At 39.0% G+C, this 23,311-nt stretch overlaps 1 protein-coding gene across 5 annotated transcripts in view; it reads left to right on the forward strand.

Annotated features, from left to right (window-relative positions):
• The window catches only part of LOC140714264 (ubiquitin carboxyl-terminal hydrolase 54-like), a 164,387-nt gene extending 142,297 nt beyond the window's left edge, over positions 1–22,090 (forward strand). For 2 of the 5 annotated variants that reach the window (XM_073025325.1, XM_073025326.1), the window contains exons 15-22: positions 4,378–4,551; positions 6,369–6,488; positions 7,544–7,709; positions 8,352–9,811; positions 16,787–16,905; positions 18,939–19,079; positions 19,257–19,455; positions 20,233–22,090. In XM_073025325.1, the coding sequence (XP_072881426.1) occupies positions 4,378–4,551; positions 6,369–6,488; positions 7,544–7,709; positions 8,352–9,811; positions 16,787–16,905; positions 18,939–19,079; positions 19,257–19,455; positions 20,233–20,945 (3,092 nt within the window). In that variant the 3' untranslated portion in view covers positions 20,946–22,090. Of the gene's footprint in view, positions 1–4,377; positions 4,552–6,368; positions 6,489–7,543; positions 7,710–8,351; positions 9,812–16,786; positions 16,906–18,938; positions 19,080–19,256; positions 19,456–20,232 lie in introns of those variants that run through there. The other 3 variants (XM_073025327.1, XM_073025328.1, XM_073025329.1) reach the window with 3 other exon arrangements.
• Positions 22,091–23,311: the final 1,221 nt, after the last annotated feature.

The raw sequence follows: 23,311 nt of genomic DNA on the forward strand, positions 1-23,311 counted from the left end.
CCTTTATAAATCAAAGTATTGAGTATAAGAATTGGAATGTTATGGTGAAGTTGTATAAGGCATTGGTGAGGAGTACTTGGAGTATTGTGTTCAGTTTTGGTCACCGAATTACAGGAAGGATATTAATAAGGTTGAAAGAGTGCAGAGAAGGTTTACAAGGATGTTGCTGGGACATGAGAAATTGAGTTACAGAGAAAGGTTGAATAGATTAGGACTTTATTCCCTGGAGCGTAGAAGAATGAGGGGAGATTTGATAAGAGGTATGTGAAATTATGATGGGTATAAATAGAGTGAATGCAAGCAGGCTTTTTCCACTGAGGCTAGGGGAGAAAAAAACCAGAGGACATGGGTTAAGGGTGAAGGGGGAAAGTTTAAAGGGAACATTTTGGTGGTGGGGGGGGCTTCTTCACACAGAGTGTGGTGGGAGTGTGGAATGAGCTGCCAGATGAAGTGGTAAATGTGGGCTCACTTTTAACATTTAAGAAAAACTTGGACAGTTACATGGATGAGAGGTGTATGGAGGGATATGGGCCAGGTGCAGAATAGTGTACTGCAGAAAGTGGCCATAATTTTGAGAGAAATAGCTCAGAATAGATTAGTTTATTGTCAAATATGTCAGAGCGCAAATGAAACTTCTTATCTGCATGAAACTCACAGAGAAAATATTATGCGTGGTAATAATAAATACAATGACGACTGCAAAACAGCAGAATTGTGCAGAGATTATGGTGCAATCAGTAGATAATTAACGTAGTGATAAGCAAAACTGAAAACACCATTGGGAAGGGTGTGTGGAAGGTTCATTCAGAGTGTGATAGCAGTTGGGAAGAAGTTGCTTCTAAGTCTGGATGTCCGGACTTCCGAGCATCCTGTATCAACTCCCAGAAGGTTGGATAGAAGGAAGTGACAAGCCTGTTTTGGACTGAGTTGTGTTTACCACTCTCTGCAAGTTCAGCTGGCCCAGAGCAGAGCAGTTATTATACTGGGCTGAGATGCAATCCATTAGGTGACTTTCTATAGTGAACTTGTAGAAGTCTGAAAGAAAGCTCTTGGATACGCTGAATCGTCTCAGATGCCCCGGAAAGTGATGTGCTTCCCTGATAATCAAGACGAGGTGATGTTGCTGATGATGTGGATGTCAAAGCACTTTAAGATGTCAGCCATTTCTACAGCAGGCCAGTTGATGAGGGTAAGGTTATGTTCATCAAGCACCACACACCCCCCCACCCCCAACTTTCCTTAGGTCAGCAACAGATTCCTTCATCTTTTTATATTAAGGGATTAAGGGCTAGGTTGTTATGATACCATGACACAAAGTTCCATCTAATCATTGTTAATAGGAACTCAGCAGGTCAGGCAGCATCTGTGGAAATGAGCAGTCAACGTTTTGGGCTGAGACCCTCGTCAGGACGAAGGGTCTTGGCCCGAAACGTTGACTGCTCTTTTCCACGGATGCTGCCCGACCTGCTGAGTACTTCCAGTGTGTTTGTACGTGTTGATTTGACCACAGCATCTGCAGTGTACTTTGTGTTTACTAATCATTGTTAATGTCTTGATAACAGTAATATCACTGATGAATGTAAAGATTGAGCTGGTGCTTTACTTTGGCCACACACTACTGGGAATGCAGTGAGTGGAACAAAGATTTGGCACATAACCCTGAGGAGCACCAGTGTTGAAGTTGGGGTAGGTGAAATGTTATGCCAATCAGGAAGTCTAGTCCTTAATGCCAAGGCTCAGAATTTTAGAGATAAGCTTTTATTTGGTATCGTGGTATTGATGTTTGAGCTATAGTTGATGACTAGCAGGCTGCAAGGGGTCTGGATTGTTTGGAAATGTTCACATGACATAATTTGTATGACAAATGGGGCATTTGTTACATTATTGTTTGTGACATTGCTCTGTGTATAATTTGGCTCCCCAGTTTCTGTCACGAAAATCATGATTAAACATCAAAAATGTCCTGAAGTGTTTTGGGATATTCTGAGGTCTTGAAAGGCACAGTTGAAAGTCTTTCTGTGCACACAGTCACTTCTGAGCTAAATTTAATTTCTAACAGTTCAGGAAGTTGTTTACTATAATGATCTTTTTTCACTGTAATGTGTTATTAATTTTGCTGAGAGGCAAGTAGAATCAGCAAGTTAAATTATGTTAGAGAAATGTACTGATTTCATGCTAGAAATAGAAGTATAGTGCTAAATACATTAGGATGAGCTCACCATGTGTTTCAGTTCTACACCGTACAAAACAGATACTTAGGAAAGCTTTCATGTCCCTGAATGGTAGAAACATCGACCTTCAGTGTCTGCTGGTTAATGGTATTCTTGGAAGAGCAGTACAGCAGCTGCCTTTGACAAATACTTGGTATAGTTGATGAGAGCGAGAATACAAGTTTGTTCATCCCCACTTGCACTTAACACTAGAACTTGACACCATGCCTTTTGATGGTTCAAATTAGTTATGTACTGATGTCTAGGCAAAATATTAGATTTTGGAGAGATTATAATAATTTATTTTGCTGTCTAGCCATTAGTTTTAACAATGAACATCTTGTATAATTTTATGAGAATTATATCTCACTTATATTTCTCTTGTTCTTCACTTAGCTTTTTCTCTTTTCAATATTTAGTAATGATATTTAGCCTAGATTCTTTCTCATTTTTTCTTCTTCACTAGGCGGTCAAGTATGAAACTAAAAATTGGAGCTAGTCTTTTCCAATTTTTACTCTCTGTGGTGGAACTGAACAAGATTAGATACCCTGTGAACTTGCTTGAGTAAGAAAGCTTGTCGTTTGATATGCTATCCTCAGACAAAAAAAGCCCCTAAATGCTCATGAAATATCCTGCTCCCTGAAAATTAAATTCAGAAGCAGCAAAAACACTTGCAACATCACAAAATAATCATTGCAGGTTTATGGTACCTCTTCATGAAATTTGCTGGCTAATGGCTATAGCTGGTAATTTTGGAGTGATAACACAGTTAATCATTACCTACTTGGCACTGCTGCCAGAATATGGTTGCAAATAGCAATCATCTGCTAGACACTATAATTGTTGAAGATGAAGGGTTCATGGTGCCTGTCAGCAGTTTAATTGTTGGTGACTAGACATATACCGTAGATTCCGGATTATAAGCCGCTACTTTTTTCCCACATTTTGAACAGCTTTGAACTCTGCGGCCTTTAATCCAGAGCGGCTAATACATGATTTTTTTTCATGCCGCCTCGTAAACATTTTGCCTCGTAACAGTAGACCAATAAAATTGATGAGTAGTTCACAGAGGTCCAATGAAATTGTACGATAAATCAAGCGCACTTTCACAATTAAATTATTGTAAATCAGTCATTTGTACTCACCCTCATCAACATGGAAAACACTCGAAGAAAAGCATTGTGCTGCCTTTATGGCAGTTACTTAGTTTATAATATTTTCGCTTAGTAATTCATTTGTTAGTTAAAGTTAGAAGTGTTTTAACTATATTTGTTTTCTGTACTACATCCCGGGATGCTATGACGTCACACCCGGTTTCGCCGCGTCTTGTGGGATACCGGTTTGCGATATACGGGAAGGTGGGGGCATTACGCGAGCGCATCGGACCCGAGCACATCAGACCCGATTAGACCCGATAGCGTTACGCGAGCTCATCAGACCCGAGCGAAAACGCTGCTTTTAAGTTAAAGGCGATCAATAACTTTTCCTGGTAGGCTGCAGTATATATATTTTTACCAGTCGCTAGGAGATATTGGAATGTTGTTCGTGCTGTTCAGTAAAAAAGTATATACAACGTAATTTGTGTTACCGATACGTATGTATATTTAAAAGTAGCCGTATTACAGGCATGGTTCGAAAAAAAGCATTTGCAATATATATTTGTTTGTTACCATATGGATTTAATTAAAAGTTAAAAAATCCTCACGTGTAATATCTTTCTGTGTAAATATCTCATATTACAACGTGGGACACCTGCGGCCGAAAATCCGGTGCGGCCTAAAATCCGGTGCGGCCTTTACAATTAAAAAATTGATTTTATTTCTAAAATTAGAGCCAGCGGCTTTTAATCAGGTGCGCTCTGTAGTCCGGAATCTACGGTAAATGTAATGCAGTACTAAAATTCATGTAAAAGAAAATACCCCAAAAGATGTTTGAACAGATAACAGCTCTTGTTCAGGTATTTAAGTATTTTGAGCCACAGGTGAAGTTTGCAGCCCTAGCTCTTATCCACCTTAAAATATATGCATGCCTTCGTATTTATTCAAAATTGTACAGTGCTTTAAAAATGTGCACACTATAACTCTTTCAGTACTTTCTGGAAGTAGTAATGTTTTATGAAGAAAATGTTTATAATGGCGGTGACAATTTTATATATCCTTCATTCAGATGAAAATCACAGTAATCCCTTGCGAAGTGAATTAGATGAGCTGGAAGAGGAGATTAAAAGAAGAACTAAAGAGGAGGAACTGAGGAGAAAGAAGTTGAGGGAAAAAGAAGCAGCAATGGTATTCAACCCACGGCCTAGCAAATTCATGGACCTGGATGAACTACAGAATCAGGGTGAGTGTTTCCCTGCTGTTTGGTCAACACCCTATAATGCAACATTTGTTGGAAGCTGATATGAACAGAATTGAATTAATGTTTCAAAGTTCTAAGCCTTTTTAAAAAACCTATCACAATAGACATATGCAATAAGGCAATCCTTTCAAATTTGATCTCTGCAGTTTTTGATGTTTGCCTCTTCCATTTTAGAGAGCTGTTAAAAATATTATGCTCCTCATTTTTCTGGTACTGTCATAATGTCATTACAGGCTTTCCTGCACGCCCCCGGTGGTCTTGATGCATATGATTGCATTTAAATCCATTGATTTCTGAATTTCACTTTTTGTTCTCCTGATTATAACATGCAATCTACAAAACGTGAGAAATTCCATGCAGTTGTAAGGAAAGATGAATCTCACAGAAGAGCTCATTCAGTTTCAAATCACAGAGCAGAACTTGGTAGTCAGAATTAGTTGTGCTAGTAAATTTCCATTTTGCTTTAAAAGATTAATGACTGGCTTGCAAAACAAAATCTTCCAATATGACTCAAAGGAATCTTACAAGAAAACTGCTATATTTTTGTCTGTATGCTCTCTATCAAGATTTGTAGTTATAAAATTCATGCATGTTAGGGGTAAAAAACAAACTGAAGGAGAAATACCTCAACTGTCAGTATAATGTGTTTTGGTGCTTTACAACGATTGCATTTACATGCATTTGAAATTTGTCTCGATATTGGAGACCTGCCACCTCAGCGTGGAGTTGGTCCTTCTGGTCCTTCAAGCTGTGCTGCCTGGCAACCGCTGATTAGTCATAGGCTAATCACGGGACAATTTACAGTGGTCTGTTGACCTATTAACCAGTGCATCTTTGGACTGTGGGAAGAAACCGGAGCACCTGGAGAAAATCCATGCATTCCTCAGGAAGGGCGTGTAAACGCCTTACAGAGGATGCTGGGATTGAACTCTGACCTCTGACACACTGAGCTCCAATAGCGTCATGCTAACTGCTCTGCTGCTGTGGCATGCATTATGCAAATTATGTTAAATTGCATAGTCTTAATGAAACTTGTGTTTTACTATAGTTAGTCATGCTTTAATAGCCTTGAATAAATGGGAAACTGTTGTCATTTGAACGTAAATCAATTTATTCTTTCTTCCTCATTTCGGACCATTTTCACATCTCCCTATTTCCCCTAAGTGGCCCTACAATGTATCTGACCTGATTGTTAGTGGATTACTCTTTGTTAATTTTCTGTCTTTCTGCTTTAATAGAGCTGTTTTAATGTTGCAGTTTACTGAATCATCCAAGGCTGTGTATAGTGCAGGACTGCAGTTTATGTACTCTTTAGTACAGTATGATCCATACTTCTAGCACTTCCAGGTCACTGGTTTCCACTGCATTATTAATAGGTTATTTCTCCAAAACTGCAGAAGCGGAGTTGGTCATTTCTGTATTTATTTTTCTGGATTCTGAGAGGGAACCCATCTATTCTCATTCCTTGCCGATCGTGTGACTTTTCTCAGATTGAGTATTTGCAATAGAGGTCATTAAACCATATCATAGTCTTTTATCATTTGCTGTCCCTTTAAAGTCACCGTATACTGATTGCTGGGTTTGAACTTGATTGAATTTTGGGGAAGGAAATTTATAGACTAGAATATGTTTATAATTTCTGTTAACAGTTTGAAATTTTTACTGAAGTTTTGAAAATGGTGAATTTATAAAATGTTGAACATTAGTTTTTCAGCCAATGCTATGTTTTGATAGTGGATTGCACTAAATGTTTAATTATGTGCATGTGGAAAAAAAATACCCTGGTGTTGCTTCTGCAGGGAAGACTGACAAGTTTGAGAGGTCATTGCAGGAGGTAGACTCTCTATTAGAACAGTCTTTCCATCTTGAACAAAAGGATGACTTGGCTGCAGCGCTCAATCTCTGCAATGAAGCTGTGTGTAAGTAACCCTAACTGCCTCTGCTGCTTGCAGACTAAATGCTATGCTAACCAGTTATGAAATCCTTCACTTGGCTAGAAAGTGAACCAGTTGCTCACTTTTTTTCTTTATATGGATACCAGTTCCCAATTGGAAATACTACATGCTAAAAAAAAGTGGTTTTGAAGTCATTTCCTTAAATTATGGAGAGTTTTTGTGTTGAAATGACAAGAGTATCTGAATTTTCAAATTACAGTATGTAGAACCAAAATGTCTTATCATTTTGTTCAGAACAATTAATAGTTTTCTTAATGTTTATTTTAAAATGTCCTTAAAACATAAACACAAGAGATACTGCAGATGCTACGAATCCAGAGCAATACACACAAAATGCTGGAGGAACTCAGCAGGTCAGGCAGTATCCATGGAAGTGAATAAACAGTCAATGTTTTAGGCCGAGACGTTTCAGATCCTGATGAGTGGTCTTGGCCCGAAACATCGACTGCTTAGTCATTTCCACAGATACTACCTGACCTGTTGAGTTCCTCCATGGTTTTGTGTGTGTTGCTCTGTGCTTAAACCAGTTTTTTTCAGCTTTTCATTTCGTTTAAGCCAAAGATGTTCAAAATTTCTATAGTTCCATTGAATCTAACTGGTAGTTTAAAACTCTTAGTGTTTGATATTGATTGAAAATACAGATTCTCAATACTGCAAATTAGGTAAAAATGATTGCACATTTCCTTCATGCTTTCGAACATTTCCATGTCTCTTAGCATTTTTCGTTGAAAATTAATGTTTGTGCTTCTCATTCACTTTGCTTTTAATTTGGCTTTCGCTTAGTTATGTGGAGTCATGTGTATTCCTCATAAGATATGACACATTCAGCATTTGTTATGACGTTGGATAAGTTCTTGTTTGCAAACAACTTTTTATGTAACAGCATTGTTAATAGATTACTTACAAACACCACTAACATTTCATCAGTGCATTTTGTGAAATTCTCATATTTTCTATTTTACAACTGCATGTTGTTTGGGTCTGCGTGTGCATTTTTTTTCTGCTGTTTTGCATTTTAGCTAAACTAAGACTTGCTATGCATGAAGGCAATACCATCACACACAGCAGAGCCCTTGCTGATAAGAAGCTGCATATTTGCATGAAGAAGATTCGAAGTCTGCAGGAGAGCATGCAACAAACCATCCACTCCCCTCCACTTGGGGATCCTGTGACTGAATGCAAAAGGTAGTATCTTTAGGATTAAGAGGGGCATAATATCAGATAAATGCAATTTGAGCATCAAGGAAGCTATCCTGCAAAATAAGACATAAGAAATTAGCCTTATTTAAGTAAGTGTATTTTAAAATTTTCTTAAGGTGCCATGTATAAAAAGTAATCTGTAGAACCTCTGTGGTATCATGGCACTTGCACTGAATTAAAGAATACTACTTCTTTGGATCTAAAATTGCAATAGAACAAATATTAAGTCATGCATTCATAACTTTATAAATTTAAGAGATTTGAACAAAGGGTTATGTGGTGTTGGCCACCTCTTTTGTGGTTTATAATGATTTCTAACCTTTTAGTAACATTTGCAAAATGGGATTTTGAAATGTGCATGGAGACTCCACTGCAGAACATATGTGGTTTTCATTTTCTCATACATTTTGACCTGAGTTGATTTCAACTTTTTCCACCCTTTCTGAGCAATTCAACTTGAATGCAAGATGACTCTTTCTGTAATCAATTGGATTCTGATATACGATTTTAAATGCAGAGATTAATTAAATTAATTTATTGGTGGAGATAAGTATTAAGTTTGCTGTGTGTGGGCATTGAATAATATTCAGAACTAAATTTTGGAACTAACGCCATTCTTTATTTCAGTGTGCAGGCTGGCCAGGTCCAAATACTGTTAGCATCAGAGAGAGTAATGGAACCCATCAGTGAGCCAGACCACAGGCCAAAATCTTCCCCAGTCTTTCCTGCCTCCCATCATCAACTGCAAGTCCAACATACACCCCGGTTACACAGCCCTCACTCTGAATCGCATGGCCAAGCTTCTGCTACATTGACTCCTGAACTGAAACAGAACCAATCTGCTCAAAATACCTATGAGCTTCCAACTCTTCACAACTACAGTTGGGTTCCAGGGGAGAAGATGGAGGAGAAATGTGTAAGGGGTACAATGGATGTTTGTCAATTGAATAATAATGATGATCTAATGAATGAAGAGTCATTGGATTGTTTTCCATTTGATCACAAACTAAAAATGAACAAACATGGCTCTATGCCTTTGCTTACTGCTGAACATGGAGATGTGAGTCGCACATTTTCATCATCATCTCCCCACAGTCAGGCGTTAACACAAAAGGATGAAATGCTTAAGTATCCAAAGACCAATCCTCCTTCTGTGCATTTCCATTCAAGGCAACTTGAATATAACACAACTAACTCCAGTATATCTCAATGTACAACCTTGTCTTCTACAAACTTGAACTGGTTTCCTGCACCATCGTCTACTCATGAATCGCACAGAAGCGATTTGAATTTGGAGTTCAACTCAGAGATTGAAGGTGTCCATTCACCAAAGATCAAGCCAGCAGTTGATATGGGTAATGTAAAGTCAATGATAGCACCGATTCAAAGATTAAGTACCAGGTTGGGCCAGGAAAGTGATGATGGCAATTATAAAAGAGCATATTCCAATTCTCGGCCAAAGAAAATTGATCAGGAAGTTTTGCAGCTACCTCTGAATATTAATCAACAGGTAGTAATTCTTCAGGGCAAGGATCAGTTGGACAGTGCAAAGTGGTCTAGTGACAGCTTATATTCTTCCCAGGTTTCAGATGGACCTTTAGATTGTAAAGCTGAGGTGTCTGTTCCTTCCTACAGAGCAAAGACTAATACTGCTTCAAGAGGTCTGAGCTGTCTCTCGGAAAGATCAGGTTCTTCATCTGATCCTCTGACAGATGAGATGTATAAGCAAAGATGCCTAAACACTGTCCAGTCACTTTTCAGAGAAACCTGTTCTAGCAACAACTCTGAGCCAATGAGGCAGCAGCTTGGGTATTCCACGAATCCTTCTGTAGCTGTAGACCAACGGATTGATGATATTAGAGAACATTACATGCCTCAGTCAGATTGCCAAAGCAGCAAACAACAACACTTGCATGGTCATGGGCAACAAGTGCAGTTGATTGATAATAAAAATCAAGACATAGAACTGGAGTTTTCAGAGTTGGAATCCCTTTATCAAGCAAGTCTGCAAGCTTCCGAGAGTAGAAGATGGCTACCAAGTAGACAATTGGCTGAGAAGGCCACCAAGCAAAGTAGCACAAAACCAGGTAAGAAGGTGCAATGTATGAATGAAAAATACCTCTTCCTATTTTATAGAAACGATAACTAAAGTTTGAATGTGTTGTTTATAGTATTCAGTAATTAATTACTAATTACTTCAGGATTGAAGATCTTGTTTAAGCTCTGAGAAGGAACCAGTGAGTTTTCTGAAAAGATTGATTGCTAGATTGCAGTAAAATGTGAATTAAAACTTGTCATAACTGGGTAGCCTCATGTCTACTTCACTGTTACTGTGCTAAAGAAGAAGAATCCTTGATTTCCTCGTCCTCACATTTAGTTTTATCACAGTTCTGTTTCTTGCACCTAAGTAGGCATGTAGCTTATTGATTCCACCCAGCATTCAGAATACTGTGAACCACTGTCAACACTGCTGCAAAAAAAAAAACAAAGGTCTTTTATTTGCCAACTACTACTTTACTTTCAATCTTTTTTGTCTCTAATTATATTGAAACCACACAAATCAATGTACCATTTTATACCTGATTCAGTTCTAGTTTCCCCATTCAGTAGTTCATCTAATGTAAAGCAGTAAAGCAGCCCCAAATAAATTTGTAGCTTTCATCCATTTTGATCATGACCAAATTTAATTACTTGTACATCCTGGACTTGTTATTACATGGAATCAAATGCCAAGCTGCAATATGAGAAACTAGGAAACGAAGACCAAAAGTTTAACTGAAGAGGCAGGCTTTAAAGGAGCGTTTTAAATAAATAAAAGAAGAGAACTTTATTGAGGGAATTTTTGAGCTTGAAAATGAGGAGCTGATGACATACTGGAGACATTAAATTTGTTAGAGACCAAACTGGAGAATACAAATATCTCAGTTGCTCACAGGGAAAAGAGAGACAGGAACGAGGCAAAACCATGAATGAATTTGAAAGAAAGCATGGCAATTTAAAATCATGCCTTTGCCTAAATGAGAACCCAGTAGATCACAAAATGCAGGATGATGGATAAATAGAACTTGGTTTGAGTTAAGATATGCACAGCAAGTTTGCAGAATAGATTGAGGGTGTTAGGTGAGAGATTTATTGGACTATTGAAATATGAGCATAACAATTGTAAGTTTTGGCAGCTGAAGAAATAAAGAAGCTTAAGTAGCTAGTGGTTACTTAATGAGCAACAATAAATGAGGAAGATGCACATCTTATGGCAATGGAGCTACTTTAGCTGGAACTTCTAAAGGAATCTTAAATATGCTTAATAAAAATCATCTTTGTTTACATTACATAATGGATTCTAGCAGTAGGCAGGTAGTGCAGGAGTCCCCTGAGGTCATCTCCCTCCTATACAGATATACTGTTTTGGATACTGTTGGGGGAGATGTCTCATCGGGGGAAGGCAACAGCAGCCGAGTTCATGGCACCATGGGTGCTCTGTGGCACAGGAGGGAAGGAAAAGGAGTGGGAGAGCTATAGTGATAGGGGATTGGATTGTAAGGGGAATAGATAGGCGTTCCTGCGGCCGCAAACGAGACTCCAGGATGGTATGTTGCCTCCCTGGTGCAAGGGTCAAGGATGTCTCTGAGCAGCTGCAGGACATTCTGGAATGGGAGGGTGAACAGCCAGTGGTCGTGGTGCACATAGGTACCAACGATATAGGTAGAAAACGGGATGAGGTCCTACAAGGTGAATTTAGGGAGTTAAGAGATAAACTAAAAAGTAGGACCACAAAGGTAATAATCTCTGGATTACTACCAGTGCCACGTGCTAGTCAGAGTAGAAATAGGAGGATATTTCAGATGAATACGTGGCTTGAAAAATGGTGCAAGGGGGAGGGATTCAAATTTCTGGGGCATTGGAACCAGTTCTGGGGGAGGTGGGACCGGTATAAACAGGACGGTCTGCACCTGGGCTGGACTGGAACCAATGTCCTAGGGGGAGTGTTTGCTACTGCTGTTCAGGAGGATTTAAACTAATGTGGCAGGGGGATGGGAACAAGTGCCGAGAGACAGAGGGATGTAAAATGAGGGTAGAAGCAAAAAGTAGTAAGGTGAAAAGTAAAAGTGGCAGGCAGGCAAATCCAGGGCAAAAGCAAAAAGGGCCATTTTTCAACATAATTGTATAAGGGCTAAGAGTGTTGTAAAAACAAGCCTGAAGGCTTTGTGTGTCAATGCGAGGAGCATTCGTAACAAGGTGAATGAATTGAATGTGCAGATAGTTATTAATGAATATGATATAGTTGGGATCACAGAGACATGGCTCCAGGGTGACCAAGGATGGGAGCTCAACATCCAGGGATATTCAATATTCAGGAGGGATAGACAGGAAAGAAAAGGAGGTGGGGTAGCATTGCTGGTTAGAGAGGAGATTAACGCAATAGAAAGGAAGGACATTAGCCTGGAGGATGTGGAATCGATATGGGTAGAGCTGCATAACACTAAGGGGCAGAAAACGCTGGTGGGAGTTGTGTACAGGCCACCTAACAATAGTAGTGAGGTTGGGGATGGCATTAAACAGGAAATTAGAAATGCCTTGTTATGAAACCAGTAACTGGTTTCACTTACCAGCAAAGATAGATATGTCAGTTGAAGTCCAATGGTACTATTTTCAAAAGTTTTATTAATAAGGGGGCACAAAAATTAAGGTTAATTCAAACATTCAGATAACATGCGTCAATACTCAATCTAAAACGCAGGTACATTAATAATCACTCAGAAATAAGCTCTTTCGTTGTCTAGGGTATAATACTGAGTCCAATTGGAAATATAAAGAGTCACTCTGAAGTCTGCAGGCTTTTCCCTTTTGGTTTCACGTGTTGGAGAGAGAGAGAGATAAATGGAAAAACTTGCCCAAAACATCCATGGAATCAGGGGAGCGATCTTCCCCGTTGTTAGTTAAAAGCGATCTTCCGTTGGTTCCAGCCACAAACCCCGCATTCGGAATTTAACGCACGTGGCTTATTTCAAAATGGCTTCCCGTTCCCACGGGAAGCGGTATCGTGCTTCTTGGTGTCTCCTTGGTGCGTCTGAGGGTCGTCCTCTTTCAGACCCTTCTTTATACTGCCTCACGGGATCTCAGGTGTCAATCAGGTTGCAGGTGATGCAATCTCTCTCTCAACCAGCCCACTTTGCCCGAGGGCTTTACAATGTCCCTGCGAGTTGGCACGTCTGCAGTTCCCAGGTGTCTCCTGAGAACAATGCCACAGTCACCAGCTTTTGTCCCAGTGGAATGTCTTTCCATTTCCTGTGTCCATTCAGCCTGTCTCTCTCTCTCTCTTGGGTCATTGACCCCCCTTTCACTAGGGCTCTTGCAATTCTCACAAAGGAGGGGGCTGGTATCATAACAGCGTGCAATAAAGGAACAGTAGTTATAATGGGTGACTTCAATCTACATATAGATTGGGTGAATCAAATTGGTAAGGGTGCTGAGGAAGGAAGAGGATTTCTTAGAATGTATGTGGGATGGTTTTCTGAACCAACATGTCGAGGAACCAACTAGAGAGCAGGCCATTCTAGATTGGGTATTGAGCAATGAGGAAGGGTTAGTTAGCAATCTTGTCGTGCGAGGCCCCTTGGGTAAGAGTGACCATAATATGGTGGAATTCTTCATTAAGATGGAGAGTGACATAGTTAATTCAGAAACAAAGGTTCTGAACTTAAAGAAGGGTAACTTTGAAGGTATGAGACGTGAATTAGCTAAGATAGACTGTCAAATGATACTTAAAAGGTTGACAGTGGATATGCAATGGCAAGCATTTAAAGATCGCATGGATGAACTACAACAATTGTTCATCCCAGTTTGGCAAAAGAATAAATCAGGGAAGGTAGTACACCCGTGGCTGACAAGGGAAATTAGGGATAGTATCAAGTCCAAAGAAGAAACATATAAATTACCAAAAAAAAAGCAGCACACCTGAGGACTGGGAGAAATTCAGAGACCAGCAGAGGAGGACAAAGGGCTTAATTAGGAAAGGGAAAAAAGATTATGAGAGAAAGCTGGCAGGGAGCATAAAAACTTACTGTAAAAGCTTTTATAGATACGTGAAAAGAAAAAGATTGGTCAAGACAAATGTAGGTCCCTTACAGTCAGAAACAGGCGAATTGATCATAGGGAACAAAGACATGGCAGACCAATTGAATAACTACCTTGGTTCTGTCTTCACTAAGGAGGACATAAATAATCTTCCGGAAATAGTAGGGGACTGAGGGTCTAGTGAGATGGAGGAACTGAGGGAAATACATGTTAGTAGGTAAGTGGTGTTACGTCAATTGAAGGGATTAAAGGCAGATAAATCCCCAGGGCCAGATGGTTTGCATCCCAGAGTGCTTAAGGAAGTAGCCCAAGAAATAGTGGATGCATTAGTGATAATTTTTCAAAACTGCTTAGATTCTGGATTAGTTCCTGAGGATTGGAGGGTGGCTAATGTAACCCCACTTTTTAAAAAAGGAGGGAGAGAAAAACCGGGGAACTATAGACCGGTTCGTCTGACATCGGTGGTGGGGAAAATGCTAGAGTCGGTTATCAAAGATGTGATAACAGCACATTTGGAAAGAGCTGAAACCATCGGACAAAGTCAGCATGGATTTGTGAAAAGAAAATCATGTCTGAAGAATCTCATTGAATTTTTTGAAGATGTAACTAGTAGAGTGGATAAGGGGGAGCCAGTGGATGTGGTATATTTAGATTTTCAAAAGGCTTTTGACAAGGTCCCACACAGGAGATTAGTGTGCAAACTTAAAGCACACGGTATTGGGGGTAAGGTATTGATGTGGATAGAGAATTGGTTGGCAGACAGGAAGCAAAGAGTGGGAGTAAACGGGACCTTTTCAGAATGGCAGGCAGTGACTAGTTGGGTGCCGCAAGGCTCAGTGCTGGGACCCCAGTTGTTTACAATATATATTAATGATTTAGACGAGGGAATTAAATGCTGCATCTCCAAGTTTGCGGATGACACGAAGCTGGGTGGTGGTGTTAGCTGTGAGGAGGATGCAGGGTGACTTGGATAGGTTAGGTGAGTGGACAAATTCATGGCAGTTGCAATTTAATGTGGATAAATGTGAGGTTATCCACTTTGGTTGCAAGAACAGAAAAGCAGATTATTATCTGAACGGTGGCCGATTAGGAAAAGGGGAGATGCAACGAGACCTGGGTGTCATTGTACACCAGTCATTGAAGGTGGGCATGCAGGTACAGCAGGCGGTGAAAAAGGCAAATGGTATGTTGGCATTCATAGCAAAAGGATTTGAGTACAGGAGCAGGGAGGTTCTACTGCAGTTGTACAAGGCCTTGGTGAGACCACACCTAGAGTATTGTGTGCAGTTTTGGTCCCCAAATCTGAGGAAAGACATTCTTGCCATAGAGGGAGTACAAAGAAGGTTCACCAGATTAATTCCTGGGATGGCAGGACTTTCATATGAAGAAAGACTGGATCGACTAGGCTTATACTCACTGGAATTTAGAAGATTGAGGAGGGATCTTATTGAAACGTATAAAATTCTAAAGGGATTGGACAGGCTTAGATGCAGGAAGATTGTTTCCGATGTTGGGGAAGTCCAGAACGAGGGGTCACAGTTTAAGGATAAAGGGGAAGCCTTTTAGGACCGACATGAGAAAAAACTTCTTCACACAGAGAGTGGTGAATCTGTGGAATTCTCTGCCACAGGAAACAGTTGAGGCCGGTTCTTTGGCTATATTTAAGAGGGAGTTAGATATGGCCCTTGTGGCTAAAGGGATCGGGGGTATGGAGAGAAAGCAGGGACAGGGTTCTGAGTTGGATGATCAGCCATGATCATACTGAATGGTGGTGCAGGTTCGATGGGCCAAATGGCCTATTCCTGCACCTATTTTCTGTGTTTCTATGTTTTTAAACCTAGACCTGAATCTATCTTGGACATTAATTATAAGGTCAATATTGCCAACATGTGAGTTTATAATTGTGTTAAAATTTAGAGTGCAAAATTGAGTGCATTTCTTTGATTTCCAACTGAAACATTCCTTTATTTGGAGGTTCAAAATGGTGCAAAGGCAGACTGACTTCTCAAGTTCATGTACTCAATGACATGACTGCAGAAAAGACTAAAGCAGTGTTTTATTATGTTTTTGGCACTAAGTGCCAATTGATTATTTTTCTTAAACAGACCTCTTATGGACACTTCTGTCAGTTTTTTTTTACATCTATATTTATGTACCTAAACTTGAACTTCAATAAAGCTGTAATTAAATTGAATAATCTGAAATTCTTATTTAGTACAGATTCTAATATGTAAAATGTTTTTTTCTGTTGAAATGGAATATTTTAAAAGCACATTTGCTATTTTTTGAAATAAAAAAAGATGGCAGAGTTGAATTTAAATTCTATTTCACAATTCATTCTCAGAAGTCTTTTGCTGATGCCAGTTCATCATGAAGTAATGATTAAAGCCAATTAAAGCCAACAATAAAATAATCATTTTTTTCTCTTATTTCTGCACTTGCAGATATTTCAGCACATATGCATTTGTGTGTGTGTGTGTGTGTGTGTCTGTGTATGTGTATATATACCCACCCTCCCAGCCACAATTCCTGTTATGGTTTGGTTTCCAGTTCCTGATCTCAATTTCATACTTGGCTCACGTTCTCAATCACTCATTCTGGGTGCACAGCCATCCATGTTTCCAACTTCTTACTTTTATATTTTTATCTAATTTACTTATATATTTTATCTAATTTCACACAGACTGGCCAACTTACTGCTGTAGTAAACAATGTTCAGAAATACTGGAGTGGAACACAAATGTAACCAGAAGATCAAGAGCCTTTATTAGACATAGCCATGAACTTTTCCAGATGTTATAGCTGGGTTTACATAGGAATTATTAGGATTAGCTGAAATCTTTTGTGGATATTTTGCGGATACTGTTAAATGAAAATAATGGAATATAGATCACTCATTGAAGACCAAATAAATTAAAATCATATCTCTAATTATATTATGTCATTTAAAATAAAATAAATGTTTGTCTCTGATTTTGTGCCACTAGTTTCTGCAGTAAATGCTACAAGAAAACTCTCTTCTCTCCCTGAAAGAGGGCGATCAAAGACTCCAACTGCAGAGATTGAGCGCAATGCTTATCGAGCAGCTGTACCAGTGAGCACAAAGGTACTGAAAGCTTTGTAAGACAAAACACTAATTGTTCCTTTTATAAGCTGTCCATTTCCTTTCAGAAATGCTGCCTGATGCATTGAGTTTCTCCAGCACCTCGTTTCTTCATTTTATAAACTTCATTCTAAATTGAAGTCATTTTATCTGCTTTTACATGTAATAAAATACCCTGTGTTCAATCATATATGGTAAATTATTAGTTTCACTTGGGCTATGCATGTTGAATTGCAAGTAAATAGTATAATGGAGGATAAAGTGGACATGTAGCAGGTTAAAATGAAAATTTGGTGTTGTTTTACATTGTCAATTTAAAATATATATGTAGCTTTTTAAGAAAAAAGTATTTATCTAATATTTTCCCCATCAGTAAAGATGTGCCTCCTGCCTACAGCACTATTGCCTTTGTTGACAACCATTGCAATCCCCAATTTAGAGACAATACTCCTCCACCATTGCTGTGGCCTGTGTTGGGAAGGCGGTTATGACATTAGGATCTGTATGGAAACAAGTCATAACTGCTTAACCAATGGAGCAATTATGCCTACTTGCTGCTTGATCGGGCAAATATACCAGTTAGTTGAATAGTGTCACAGCAACAACCTTGCACACAAAATTAGAAACATAAAAAACCTACAGCACAATACAGGCCCTTCAGCCCACAAAGTTGTGCCAAACATGTCCCTACCTTAGAAATTATCATAGTCCTCTATTTTTCTAAGCTCCACGTACCTATTCAAAAGTCTCTTAAAAGACCCTATTGTATCTGCCTCCACCACCGTTGCCGGCAGCCCATTCCACGCACTCACTGCTCCCTCTGTTTAAAAAAAAACACTACTAGCAAGACCAAAGAGCTGATTGTGAACTTCTGGGAGGTTAAATGAGGGAACACAAAGCAATCCTCATAGAGGGATCAGAAGTGGAGAGGGAGCAATTTCAAGTTCCTGGGTGTCAGTACCTTTGAGAACTTAACCTGGATGCAACATATTGATGCAGCTCTAAAGAAAGTAAGACTGGCTATTTTTCATTAGAAGTTTGAGGAGATTTGGTTTGTCAACCAAAACACTTGAAAATTTCTACAAATGTATCGTGGAGAGCATTCTGACTGGCTGCATCACCATCTGGTATGGGGGTGGGGGCTACTGCACAAAATCAAAATAAGTTGCAGAAACTTGTAAAATTAATCATCTCTATCATGGGTACCAGCCCCTGTAGTATCCAAGACATCTTTAAGGAGCAGTGCCTTAGGAAGGTGGCATCCATCATATGGGATCCCCACCATGCAGGATGTGTCATCTTCACATTGTTGCCACCAGGAAGGAGTACAAAAGCCTGAAAGCACACCCTCAATGATTCAGGAACAACTTCATCCCCTCTGCTATCCGATATCTGATTTCTAAATGGACATTGAACCCATGAACTAATTTTTTTATTTGTTATTTTGCACTGCTTACTTTAACTTGAGTGTGTGTGAGTGTATATGTGTACATATACATGCATACATACATACATACACACACACTTAATATAACTCAGTTTGTTTCTCTATTTTTATTTATCATTTCATTATACTGCTACCGTAAAGTTAACAAATTTCATGACATATCCCGGTGATATTAAATCTGATTCTGAAATCAAGCTATGCATTAATCAGCAGCACAAATCATCTCATGAAATGTTTAGAAATAAAACTAAAACAAGCTGCTGAAAATACTCAGAGGTTCAAGCTGCATTTGTGGAAAGAACAACTGATCTAATGTATCAGATCAATGATTTCTCATCAGAATATCGTAAATTGACCTGTTTGGTACTGTAACGAATGCATTTTAAGGCTGGTCAAGAAACCACCAGTTGATGTGAAGGAAAATAATGCAAGATTAAGATTCTGTATGTAGATATGTACATTATTAGATAGAACCTCCCCATTAAGTAGTTAAATTAATGTATGTGCATTTCAGTGCATTCCCATAATTTTTGGACTGTTCTGTAACTTTTCACTTCCAAATATTTATTTGTACATCTGGCTTTACAAGGTGCATTTCAGTGAGGTTGCTCCAAGAGAAAATGTGGAAAGTGACAGTTACAGTGCAGAAAATTTCCGTCGTATTGCTCGGAGCATGAGTGGAACCATCCTTGCTAACCGAGAGAACCCTGTGATTATCCCTCACAGTATCGTAAGTAAAACTTCCTGTGGCAACAGGCAATAAAGACATAAAATATTACTTTATGAATTGACCTTTGGTGAATTGGATAATATAGTCAAAAGTTTAGAGGATTAAATTTGAGGCACTTTATTTCCTGTGTCTTTCTGTGATGTCTCTTCACTTTATCATGTCCACTTATGTTGCAAGGAAACAACAGCAACCCCAAGAAAAGAAGTGGAGACTCAAAAAAGATCAGTCAGTTCTTCTTCCTTGACCACCGCCCAGGGCCCCTCCCCTGATCCTCTTGTGTTAGCCTCTTACCCTCAACATCATCCCTTCCTACCACGGCACCTTTCGTCTGATCCACTGCAGCCCAACATGTCTGGTGATGCAAACAGAGCCTCAGGTAATCCTGCTTCTACAAAATGCTAATATTTGCATCTTCAATGTATATTTGTCCTTATGTTTGTCCATAAGATCCTTGTCCAGCTCGTGTTGTTTTCACATTGCAGTGTTTCATGTATTTCTTAGTCTTCAGATATAAAAGTACTGATGTGTTGAAACTGTTGACTGAGGCCTCTTGAATTCAACAATCTAATTTTGCAATCTAAAACTTGCTTAGTCATTTGCTGGCATTCAGAAAATGTTAGTAAAATAATATTTTGGTTAGTTTATGACATATGTTTTTTATACTGTGGTAAGTAATGGCTAGAAGCATACATAGCAGTCTTGCTGTGGATTACATCTGATACATCATGAATGATTATTATTACAGCATACAGAGCAGCCTGGTGGCTCAGCAGTTGGCACTGCTTCCTCACAGATCCAAGTGCCCCTTGACCTTGGGTACTATCTGTATGGAGTTTGTGCATTTTCCCTGTGAATGCATGGGTTATCTGGGTGTCCCTATTTTGTTTCCACGTCCCAGTCATGTACTTAGAGTAAGTAGGTGGCAAAGCAATCAAAAGATCTACAGCTAAAGTCAATGTCTTGGGAAATATTGTGGAAATTCTTTAAATCTGCTGTTACCTCAGCCAGTGATTGATTGAAGCAGCCATTTTACTGAGCTTTCAATCAGTTGTGATGAATGATCCAGTTTGAAGGTCTCGAGCAGAATGTATTTATTGCTGGCTTATATATGATCACCATGCTGGTTTTAACCTGTACTGTTATTTTGGGAAAGCAGGCAAGAACATCGAAAAATTTCTGGCTGTGTTTGACCGGGGTGAAGCTCTCAACCACGAGAACTACCAGAGTGTTGCAGTGAACTACGGTACTCTGCCACGCTCACAGAAGAAATTGACCTTAGGACAGAGACCCATTAGAAAAGACCAGATTAATGTTGAAAATGTAATTAAGCAAAGACTAACACAAGCAGTTCTTCCTGACAAGACTAGGGCAGAGCAACTTTACAAAGTTTCGCCTCGCATGACATCACTGAGTCGACCACTGCACCAAGCCAAGCATGAGCTGCCTGATAATTTTGACACTTTTCCTGTGCATTACAGACTGGGACATGGCATTGGCCAGAACACTCTTCCAAAAAGCAACAGTATGGCAAATTCTTTGGACCATCAGAAATACCCTTGCATGAAATCTACACAGTCTAATGTTCCAGGTCCAGTCCGTCTTGATGTACCTCCCGATGAGGATTGGAGGAAGGCAGTTTACATCCGCCCCCAGCATAGTGATAGGACAGGATTGCCCATCCGGACTGTTACAAGGACCAGTGGTATAGGTGTGCATACAAAGTGGCCAGCAGCTAAGCAGACTACTTCATGGCCTGCCACTAGGGGTCGCCTGTGTGCTCTGTGCCAGCTGGCGCACACAGATGCTGGTGAGGTCTACTGCCGGAACTGCAGTTTGTACATGGCTCGATTTAAACCTCAGCACTGAACTTTCTAATCGAGAGCAGGCCAAAATACACGATGGGTTTCACAGCAATTGTCTTAAAACATAGACTTTAATGCTAGGGCTAAAGACTGATACTGCTACTAACTGAATGTAAAGTAACTGTGTAAAAGTTGTCACTTACCAGCTGTGATGTTGAGAATTAATTGTGATTTACTAACTGGTATAAATGAAAAATGAAGGCTAAAGATGGAATGTATTTAAATTATAAAGCTCAAATTTAAAAAAAAATTATTGTTATTTAGAAATTAAGTTTAAAGTTCTGAAGCTGGATGTAGAAACTGCACTACTGTCCTGCAGATGTACATAATTATTTTTTGCAATATAATCCTACCAATTAGTCACTGGTTACTGATAAGTTGGATCTTTACACTAATGTGGAATGTGGAATACACATGAACAAAATGCATTTTGTAGTTTACATGTTGTCAAGTCATACCAGAAGTCTTCTGATGTTATTCTAGTGTACAATTTTATTCAGCTGTTTAACTCCGTTTAAAATTAATTGTTGAAATATGTTGTGTTAAAATAAGTATATAAGACAAGCCACCTTTTCAATATTTCTTAACAAAAACCTCAAATTCTTTGTAGGGCTTGGTGGCTTCAACATCTCAAGATAGTGATCTTAAAATTTTTGAATTTGCCTGCCAGATGTTTGAAATAAAGACAACAGGAAATGCTGGAGGTAATCAACAGGACTGCCCAGTGTAGAGAGAAAGAGTTAACAATAGGTTGTTAGTCTGAATTGTTAACCCAGTTTCTCATTTACCAGATATTGCCTGACCTGCTGAGTATACCAGCGCTTACCTTTTTTGTTTCAGATTTCCAGCATCTGCGGTCAATTTTGTTTTTAGACTACGGATGTTTAATGTTTTCGGCTAATTATTTTTCTCTCATATTTTATCAAAGTTATTTTCCTATTTAATGTTAGGTTATTGGTTTTACTACAGTTATGGAGTGAGGAGTTGATTGGATCAGTAAGCTTCTGTAGAATCAGTTATTCTCTGAATGCTGTTCATTCTTTTAATGTATGTTTCTGCAGCAAGTCACTGTCAACTTTGCATGCAGAAACCATTCTATCAGTTAGTGCATTTAAAGTGTATTAAAAGACAAACCTTTATGCAAATAAATTCAGCTTTCTGTGTAGGTTTAATACAATTCTAATTTGTCTGGTCGCACACTTTGCTTCTTGCCAGTTGTGAGCATTTCTTTTTCATAACACACATGAAGGAGCTAAAATGTATTAACATTTTATTCACTGTCCTGTTGACATGTATTTATTAGAAACTGTATTTGATTGTGGGTCTGATGTATGAGCAGCATTTCATTGAAGGCCACTGGAATGAGATGCTGTTAGAATAATGAAGGGTAGAGCTGAAATGTAATTATTTAAAGTGCTTGTGTGTATGATGATGTGACAAATAATGGAAAGTGAGATTGGTTGCATGAAGATCAGATGATAAGAGAAAGTTAGGAGGCAACAAGGTGGTCATATTCAGAGGGTTCAAGTCAACCACCATCTCCTGGATTTGGGGGATTGACTGATTGTCTTCAATGTCCTTCTACTCATGTTATTATGATGTGCATTATACTGCTTTATGAAAGTTCATAGAGCCTTGCCAATGTACCAGACTGTTGAAGATCTATTGTGAAGTGTCAACAGTAAATGCTGACTGTAAGCTGTTGTGTTGTCTGCAGATACATGGAAGTAATTGTGCCACTGGCAAAAGGATATAGCAAAGTATTTTTCTGGTGTTCACATCCCCGTGTATATATAAGATTACTGAAGACAAAGGTTACGGGTGTACAGTTGTGGATTTGAAGATTTTATTGTAGAAAATGGTTTGCAGATTTTTACTGTACTTTCATACATGTCTTGCTTAGAACTGCTTAATATTATTGCTAATGTATTCTTGTTAAAATGTGTACAGCTTTTACAGCCTATGAAATGTGAACTGGAATATTATGTACCAATTGGTATTTAATTGCAGTGCTAGGAAATGCAACTCATATTTTTGCAATAAAGTATCCAAATGTGCTTATAATTGTCATTGTTCTAACCCTGATTGGTATCATTCTGATGGGAATATTAATACTTCCCTCTGACGCTGGAATAACTGAGGTACAGGTAATACACTGGAAACACTGATGTAACTACAAAGGAGACAGGTGAACATACCCTTTCTCCCTTAGGGACCAAACCAACACTTCACACAATGGGATTCATATACACAGACTTCTACTGATGTATAGCTCCACACATTGATTCCATTTGGGTGACAGCCTATAGACATTGACTTACTGTGGGACAGGATCCACATACATTTTCTCTGGGATACAATTTCCCATAG

The sequence above is a fragment of the Hemitrygon akajei genome, chromosome 21 (assembly GCF_048418815.1).
Source record: "Hemitrygon akajei chromosome 21, sHemAka1.3, whole genome shotgun sequence".
In the NCBI taxonomy this organism is placed as follows: domain Eukaryota; kingdom Metazoa; phylum Chordata; class Chondrichthyes; order Myliobatiformes; family Dasyatidae; genus Hemitrygon; species Hemitrygon akajei.